General features: G+C 30.1%; 1 protein-coding gene across 1 annotated transcript; it reads right to left on the bottom strand.

Moving 5' to 3' along the window:
- Nucleotides 1-2,331: 2,331 nt before the first annotated feature.
- On the bottom strand, nt 2,332-5,326 carry LOC107955670 (probable prolyl 4-hydroxylase 7). Its single transcript, XM_041116936.1, has 8 exons — nt 5,109-5,326; nt 4,875-4,968; nt 4,717-4,774; nt 4,520-4,624; nt 3,821-3,878; nt 3,550-3,725; nt 3,364-3,424; nt 2,332-2,798 (listed from the first exon to the last, which is right to left on the bottom strand). The coding sequence occupies exons 2-8, from the start codon at nt 4,940-4,942 to the stop codon at nt 2,554-2,556; spliced, it is 771 nt and encodes a 256-aa protein (XP_040972870.1). The 5' UTR covers nt 4,943-4,968; nt 5,109-5,326; the 3' UTR covers nt 2,332-2,553.
- Nucleotides 5,327-9,931: the final 4,605 nt, after the last annotated feature.

Genomic DNA, 9,931 nt, shown 5'->3' with positions numbered 1-9,931 from the left:
GAATAATGATTTATGTGAAGAAGGGAGTTTTATAAAGAAAATGTTAAAGTTGAAAAGAATACATAGAATGTTACGATGATTGGTGATGGAATGAATGCTACCATTATTATTGGAAAACTTAATGTTGTTGATGGGACTCCCATATTTTCAACTGCAACATGTTGTACGTTTTATCCATGTTAGAGAAGCAGTCATGTAAGGTGGTTCTTCTGGTGCAACGGTGACAGAGTGAGGAGTGATAGAGATGTGAGAGCAAAGAGTTGGTGATGATGAGGATTGATAGTTCTTATGGTGGGTGTTGGGTGGTGATGAGGATTTGGGGTTCTTATGTTGCAAATAAACAAAAAAAAAGTGTTTTGGACTAATTATAGAAAGGTTCTTAACTTTAGTCAAAATTGAAAAAAAAATTAATTAAATAAATTTTTAATGGCAATGACCACTTTGAGCAATTATATTAATTAGAGTGACTAAATTGACCAAAAAAAATTAGAGTGACCAAAATAAGAACGACACTATTTTAGAGTAACTAATGGTGTAATTTACCTTTTTATTTATGAAAATTTAGTAGAGTCAATGATTTAAAATAGTTGGCGGTTAAATTTATGTGTTGAAACCTTAAGGTTCAAGGTTAAAGGTTCAAGTTTTGACAATGACATCTAATATTGTTGGAACCAAACCGAATTAGCTAATTACACTAGATGGATCAGGAATCAAGTTGTATACTAGTTTGGAGAATGAGGTTGAACTAGTTGACTAGTGTTAACCTGAACTAGTTACAAAATTGCAAGAAACAGAGTATGAGTGGAAGTGACAGCGAAAATGGGCAATTCTGATCAAACTACGACAACCACAATAAAACAGGGGACAACAAATTATTTACGTAGTTCAATTTCATTACATCTGCGGAGCCTAGCTCAATGAGATAAATTAACTATCTTTGAAACAAATACAACCAGTGAACCTAGTTCTAAAACACCCCTGGAAGAATATTTACTTTTGTATTTGGAAGAGTAGATCTCTCACCACTAAATTCTCTTCTTGAGAACTTAATTTGTAAAACCAACAATAACAGATTTTACAGTTTCAAATGCACTCTCACAAACAACGTTCCTCAATGAACTGATAAGTGCTCTTAAAATTTAGTACATAAACTTATATAAAGTCTCTCAAATATATAGAGACTTTCGAGCCTTTCCAACATATTAAAGATCAATTACAATATCTTCTAACCAACAGCTAAAATAGTTAAATACAATATAATAATAACAACCAAAGAAAGGTGAACTGTTGGAAGATAAGTCTTCAAGTTTTTCCCTGATTTAACCTCCTTGATCCAAGAGATTTGGTACGATTGGTCCAATTCGAACTCAAGTTATATTTATACTCGTCGATAGGCTTGAATTATCTTACAACATAATCACAACCCAAACACTTGTTTCAATAATTTGTCAATGTCCCAAATAAGGCAAGTTGACCTCTGTAATAAAATCTTTTATAAAAGGTTTAAAAAAATATGAGAAAATAAGAAAAATAAATTAACAATTAACTAAAAAATTAGTCCACATAAATTATTCTTTTTATTGATTTTTGGTGTGTTCCATATATGTTAACTTGTACACTAAACTAACTTAAGCTATATTCTTAAAGCCACAACCGAATAAATCAATATCATGATATATCTCTCATATTTATTTATGAAAATTTTCAATCTTAGCGGCATTGAGTATAAAAAGTTTTAGGGCACGTTTGGTTCGCTGTATTGGATTAGAGGTGTATTGGATTGGAGGTGTATTGGATTAGAGGTGTAATGGAATAGAGGTGTAATAGCAAATCAACTGTTTGGTTGAATGTAATGGAATAGAGGCGTAATAGTAATCTTATGTTTGGTTGAATGGAATAGAGGTGTAATAGCATAATGGAAAAAACTAAAATGACTAGAATACCCTTAGCATAAATTTGTTTGGGTAAATGATTATTGTTATTGTTATTTAAAATTTAATAAGATTATTAATATCAATAATAAATAATTTAATCATATTTAAACATAATTATTATTAAATATATTGTAATTAAAATATATAATTTAATAAAATTTTAATAATTAATATTCTTATATGAATTTACTCAAATCATAATATAGATAATTTAACATAATTATTATTAAATATATTATAATTAAAATATATAATTTAATAAAATTCTTAATAATCAATATTCTTATATGAATTTACTAAAATCATAATATATAATACTATAAAATATAATTTGAAATAATTAATATTAAATATATTTTAATTAAAATATATGATTTAATAAAATTTAAAATAATTATAACTAACAAATTTTTCTCATTAGAAATGCATTGTACAAAATGCCGGTCAGCTCATTTCAACATTCCAGCTACCAACTAATATGTTTTCCAATTTTCTAGCCTACCCAAACTTTACAAAATGCTAGATAGCATATTAGTCACAATCCTATTCACATCACTAATTATATCCGAAAATGAATGACCCTGGGAAAAATTACAAATATTACATGGATTTCATTGAATCAATGTTGATGCAGAAGCATCCTTGCCCTCTGTTGAAGTTGAGTCAATGACCTAATACAAGTGCCCTCCTCCCATGTCTTTAAGCGTGTAAGGCTGATTAGTTCCCGAATAAAAACCACCATTTCGTCAAGACTACTTTGCATTGGCAACTTGTCTTCAGATCCCTTGCTTCGGTGTTTCCCATATACAGCCTCAAATTCTCTAGACTTACTGGCAGCTGTTCGTAGTACTGAGTCAGGGTGCCCTGAAATGATTACCAGTCAGCTGACATTCATCATAGCAGATGCTAAAATTTTGCAATTCAGTCGATTCTCTATAAACAAAGATCTAGATATATTCAGCAGAATTAACGCTCATAATAATAGTATGATGAATTAACGCTCATAAAATACATACCAAAAACAAAATTATGATAGTAAGGTTCCATCACCACCTATCCATATTAGCCTTACACGATGTTAATAATACCACAGGTATATTATGAATAAAAGTATATGGTTGGATTATATGGTTGGATTTCTAAGGTGGCAATTTTATCCGAGAACAATTAAATAAGAAGCTATGAACATATACAACAGGTTCATAGTAATATCTGCAGAATTCATTGGAATACAAATCACAAACCAATCATACAAACAAAAGTGGCAAACTTAATTTCACTTGTTCATTAAAGTGAGATTTTATCAGCTAGAATCAAATGAAAATTCTTCCAACAAACCGGTATGATCTAGCATATTAATATCCGAGAAAAGTAAAAACACAACTCAGTAAGCATTTCACAAAATCTCCAATGGAAATCATAGTATTACCTGCATATCCATTTTTTGCACAATCTGACCAGCTATCATCCTTTGGCTGAGAAAGTTTTCCCTGCAGAAGGCAGATTAGTAAGTGATGAACAAAATAAAATGGAAATGTAAGCATTTAACAATGATAGAATAGGAAGAGAGCAAACATAAATAGGGGGAATAAAAAATTCACAGTCAAATGCTTACCTCTGCATTTGGAAACACAGTTTCCCCACCACTCTCAACATCAGACAAATACATCAGTACAGTGGCTATACGGTGACCGCCCAGCTCTTGATTAGCCTTATCATGAAAATAATCGAAATGTGGCTCATACTTTTGACCATTCTCGTAATGTATTATTTGCATGGACTCCACATTCTCTGGTTGGTGTGCCATATTAAAATAAGATGAGAAAACACCATTCAACGTAGATTAAGAAATTATAGGGTAACAACAAGCAAGAAATGATATATACCTGCTGGAAGGAAGGTCCATGCAGCAATCATAGCTTCGATATCAGCAACTACTTCATCCTTCACATGAGAAATAAAGGACACCACATAAGCATTTGAACTTCAAGAATCAGCATATACAATGCTTTCCAAACACGGTCCACAAAAATAAACAATCTGAGTCATCAAAATTAGTATTGAGTAAACGATCTCTAAACTTAATGAAACAAGTAACTAATACTAAGCAGTACACATTTGGACCTGAACTCCAGTGAAGAAAAAGGTGCAAACTGAAGAATGATTAAAGCAGTAACGCATTCCCCAGTGAGCAACAAGACAGCAGAGGAAGAAATAAGAAGTAAATCAGTTATCAGGAGTCCTACTCGAGATATCTGATACAGCATTAAGGGAAAGTAATTATCCCAAAAGCTTAAGCCAATGCCAAAGAGCACAACTATCATCTTTAACTTTCAATGCATTCAGTGAGGAAACGGATTCTTTAGGTAAAGAGCTTGCCCTAGATTAAGTGTGAATGAATCATTAGGGGAAACGAGTAAAAGACACCTAAAACATCATCTGTCATAAACTACCATCCAAAATTTGGTTATTTATGAAGAATAAGTGAACTGCCTTCACCGCTGTAATATTTCTATCTTCCATTAACAGAATTCCAGCTAATTTCACAGATTTAAACTAAAAAAAGGGGCAATTTAATTATATACCCGAGCTTTCTGAAGAAACATGCCAGAGCTGGTTCGAACTTCACTCTTAATGCTATCACCCGATTCATTATCCACCACCATTGACTTCTCTAATTTATCCTTAGCCTGATATTCACACATTTTAAGAAAAAAAGGGGAGGGGGTTAACATCACAAATCGAAATTAATCAACAAATTAGTTTAAAAAATGTTGCTTACCAGAGTAATAAGGTGATCGCATTCCTCACTTGATAAAAATCCTTTGTAAAGGAAAGCCCCGAAAATAAAAATAAAAACATAAAGTTCACAATTTTGAGTAAATTAAACAGAAAAAAGTTACAAAATGCGAAAAAGAAGAAGAGCGAAATTAAAGTGACCTAGGGTGCCATGAGAGTTGAGTAACACGAGTGGGATCAAATGGAACCGAAGAAGTTCCTCTCTTCATTTCAAGCACCGATCCATTGATCTCAACTGAAACCAAACAGAGATGAAGCAAAATAAGAAGCAATCCTATAAAATACCAATGATCCATTAAAAGGGCAAAAAAATCCTTTGTTTGGATCCAATCGGTAATAAAATAAAAGAGATGATAGGTCTTCGAAGACTTTTGCCTTGGAGTTTGGTGGGTTGTGTACTGCTGTTGATGTTGGGAGGGAGAGGGTGGGGTGGAGCAGCAGATTTTGGCTGGGGAGGGTAAAACAGAAACGATTAGCTAATCCTTACTTTTGGAACGGAATGGCTAATCGTTGTTGAAGCAGAGAAAATCAGGAATACATCCGTGTTGTAATAGGCCTGTAATAGGCAATACATCAAACCAAACATGGGATTAAGTGGGGATTAGTGGGGCCCACAGAATAGGGGTGTAATGGCTAATCCATTACACCAAACCAAACATGCTGCTAATTTTTTTATACAATTGTTAAATGAGTAATTTATTGTATAAAGGGATTTTTGTAAATGTAAGTAAATGTGTTAATTGAACTTTTATTAAAATTATTTTTTTAAAATTATTAAATTTTCCATCTTATTTTTTAAAGTTTTTATTATTTGTAAATGTAAGTAATGTATTATTTTTTTATTATTTTATAGAAAAATGTTTAGAATTTCGTAGCATTTATTAGGATTTTTTTTTAAAAATAAGCATTTTTAGATTTTTTTTAATTTCTAAAGAAAATTTTAATGTTTTAAATTTCTTCAAAAAACACTATATATTTTTTTATAACTTTTAATTTATTTAACTTTTTTACACATTAGCTGCGATACCAACACTTAATGGATTACGAGTTTAAAAAAAATTTGTTGTCACTTTATGACTTTTAAATTTTTTTAATTAGATAATTGACACTAAAGAAATTAGAGCTTTTATAATAATTGTGCAATTTTATATATAATTGACAAAATTTAAGAATTTCAATGTATATGTTTTCTATTAGATCTATAGGTAAGCTACATTGCAGATCATCTAACTTAATTGATTGCCTTTTTTGATATATTTTTATTAGCCTTCGTTAACGGGGTAATAGAAAGATGACGTTACAATTCTAAAATTGACATGAGAAGATATTTAGCTCTATAATGTTTATAGATATACAATTTTGGTCCAAATTCTTAAACAAAATAACTTTCAATGTTTACATATTATGTAATCTAGTGATGATTCTAATGAACATGTATGGGCATTCTTTCTTGGTTTACAACTTTTCAAAACACCCTTACTATTCTTTCAACTCATACCATAAGAATTTGAAGCTTAGTGGAGAAGGAAATGTTGACCCAATTAGGCTAAGGTGATGACCATTGTGACTACTCAACTTCTACCCTAATAGTGTAAGTAAGAATCGGGTTGACGCCACCTTCAATAGGTTAACCCATAGATGAAAAATCCAAAATCAATGAATGAGAATCATCGTTGACAATGCTAACATGGTAGGAGCTATGGGGAACCTAGGAGACAACATTCACGCTCTATTGATATCTTTGCATCTCAACCATCAACAATGTCAAAATATATATATCAAGAACAACAACCTTGGTGCTATTCATGTAACACCCCTTGCCTTACCTGACTGTTAGGTCCGATCTATACGATGCCACACCTGTTGCCAGAGCAACTACCTTCAAATATACTGTAAACAACTCATTTAAACATATAATTATATCATAAACACATTCACATTATGATACATAATTAAATCCGAGCCTTAATCAATCTTACGAAAGCTCTTTTGTTGTCTCGATCCTGAAATAGCACCAAATTGTAAAGTTTCAAAATCTCAGGGTCGATGTCGTGACGTTTGTTCCTCCATGTTGTGACGTCGTCAAACAGTTTGTCACATCATGACCTCAGGCCACTCAACATCGCGACGTGACTTACTATCGGCCAACATTACGACGAGGAAGATTACTCGTCAGGACGTAGACTCTGTTTTTGGTAAAATGTAGGCCGTTTGGTACCTATTTCATGGCTACCACACAAACTTCATTTTGTGCACAAATGGTTTAAGTTTACTTGTCATTTTGTGTATAAATGGTTTAAGTTTACTTGTACCAAAACACTTTCAACTTACACCAAAACAAATGCAAATATTACATTCAACCTTATACCAACTTATATCATCTATTCAACCATTAGATACATCAATATAATACCATGGCATTCAAACCAAACCATATGAAAAAAGCTAAACATAACCTATCTCAAACTACTCGAAACATTCTAAATTACCTCCATTTATGCCATTTCAATTGTTACATACATAACTCAAACCATTTACCAAAACATATCATTTCATTGAAACTTAACACTTCCAAAATCAAGCATTAGGTAAGTTTAAAGCTATGTTCAACATTCAAAGTTAACATATGCGAAACACTTATGTACATGCCACAAAACCTGACTTAAAACAATAAAAAAGCTACCATTTTGAATATGAGATAGTGTGAGCTTCGAATGGTACGCTAGACATGTTCCACAAGGTGAGAGAAGGGAAAACAATGGGGTAAACATATTGGATGCTTAGTAAGTCCATATGAGATTTAATTAACTTACCTAGACAACTTAAATAAGTAAACATTTCTTCTGGCCTATGTTGAGGTAACTATCAAACAACATCATATGTAAACATATAAAAAATAGGTTAGTTCATAACTTTGCATACCATGATCATTAACAAGAAATCATATTCAATTAGGAAGCATATATAGTTCATTTCATATTCAATCCATTTCAATAATTTCATTACATTAAGTTACAATTTCACCTGAAAGAACCTTTAATAAATCGAACTCGGATACAGGGGACTATAGTGCTCACACAAGCTGACAGTGGTCAGGGTTGCTCACCACAAGTTGACATCGCATTGAGGTTAGCAATTCAGGCTAAACCAACAATACATATAAGTGGAGAATCCGCAACAAATGTTGGATCTCATATAACCATGTAAATCACTAATTGTTTCCATATTTGACCCTAATAGCATGTCATATGTATCCTAATCCTTTACTAAGTTCACACGAGTATAATTACTATAAATATATCATTTCAATCCTTGTAACAACATATACATGTCATACCAATCTTATAAAAATGGGCTTGGGTAAAATTTAAGGCCCGTTTTCTATATGGGTCGGGCCTTGGGAAAGTTTTTTTTAGTCCTAGCATAGCCTAGTCCGACCCAAATATATTATCTTATAAAACTATTATATTAATTATATATATTAAATAGTAATTAGATATTATATTGAATCACTAACCTAATAACAATTAAACCTATTACCTAAAACTAAAAAACTTACTCAATTAAATAACCCAATCCAAAATATAAAATTTTAAAAATTATATTTAATATAATAAAAATATTATATTTATTTGTGTTTTTTAAAATAATAAAATATTTATTATATTTATGGTAGTGCTTTTTAATATAAATATTTTTTAATGTGTTAGAATATTTTTATTTTATTGTTTTTATTATATTTTTAAAAATTATTTTTAAATAAAAATTAATTTAAAAAATTAAATATAAACGGGTCAGATTGGACCGTAGCTTACTTTTCTTAAATTAGGTTGGATTTGGGTAAAAAAATAAATTCATTTTTCGAGTCAAGTCAAATTAAACTTAAAAAAATTAATCTGAATATTTTGTATGGCCCAACCTAAATCGAGTCATGATAACTCCTATTTTACCCCATAATAATCAAAATTAAAAATACATTAAGAAAATTTGCTAAAAAACAACATTTTGCGGCAAGAAGCTTGTGCGACCTTAAAGTTTCTTTTCACTTAATTTGACTCTTGCCAACTTATATATATATATATATATTGCCTACTGAACTAATATTTAGGTGGCAAAATTTGGTTTTTGTTTTGTTATTATTTAATTCAACTTTTCTTTATATATGCTTGCAAGATTAGATTTTGAAGCTAGGGTGATGACAGTGGAGTCATGGACCAACCAAATAATTAAAAAGAAAAAAGAAAAAAAGAAAAGAATATAGGTCTTAGGTCCATCAATTCCAAAAATTTTGTGGCCTAGGCCTCCTATGTTTATTTATTAGGCAAGCCGAAAATGTATAAGCTTTCATATGTAGCTCATTCCTGCATGCTAAATAAGGTTTTGGTGATGTAGTATATAACTAGGTAAAGGAATAGAAAGTACTTGCAGAAACTAAAATTAAGGGTAAATTTAAGTGTACAGTGCGTTACTTTTTATTTTATGTTATAATATTTAATTTCATCATCACCACTATTTTTATACTAATTACAAATAAATGCATTACTCATCCAAACTAACCTAATTAAAATATCTTTATATATATATCAACTTCATTATCATTATTATAGATGGATAACAACTACATAATTGAAACATATAATCTTTATTCATTAATCATTATAATAATAAAAAAGTGTTTTATTCTCCAAATATTAAGTTGTCTAATCTCTAGTTCCAATTTATTTTTCTACTTTTGATAATTATTGAAAATCCAATATTTTATCAACAATCCAGATGACTTTGGCTTCTCTATTTTTTTTATTGTATTTTCATATGCAATTCCTTAATTTAAATTCTCACAATTAAGTAATCTTTTTAAGTATTCTTTATATATTCTTTACTATTTATATTTAAGGTTTATAATTACTTTTCCTAATAATATTATTTTCAAAGTTTAAAATTATATTCTCTAATGTAACTTACCAATGTTAAACGAAATAATTTAATTCTACTTACTTGTACATAATTTTTACATAACAAAACTATAACTTAAAAGATTTTAAGATCTTACTTTAGCGAATAATACTAAAGTAAGATTAGGTGTATTTATAAATTATTAATCTATTAAATTTATGTAATGAACGAAAACAAAAACAATAATTAATAAATACACGAAATTAAAAAAAGAGTAAAAAAGACAAGAGGATGGGGCCCAAACA

The sequence above is a fragment of the Gossypium hirsutum genome, chromosome A07 (genome assembly GCF_007990345.1).
Source record: "Gossypium hirsutum isolate 1008001.06 chromosome A07, Gossypium_hirsutum_v2.1, whole genome shotgun sequence".
NCBI lineage: Eukaryota > Viridiplantae > Streptophyta > Magnoliopsida > Malvales > Malvaceae > Gossypium > Gossypium hirsutum.
Note: the sequence above shows the minus strand (reverse complement) of the source record. Positions and strands in the feature narration are given on the sequence as shown.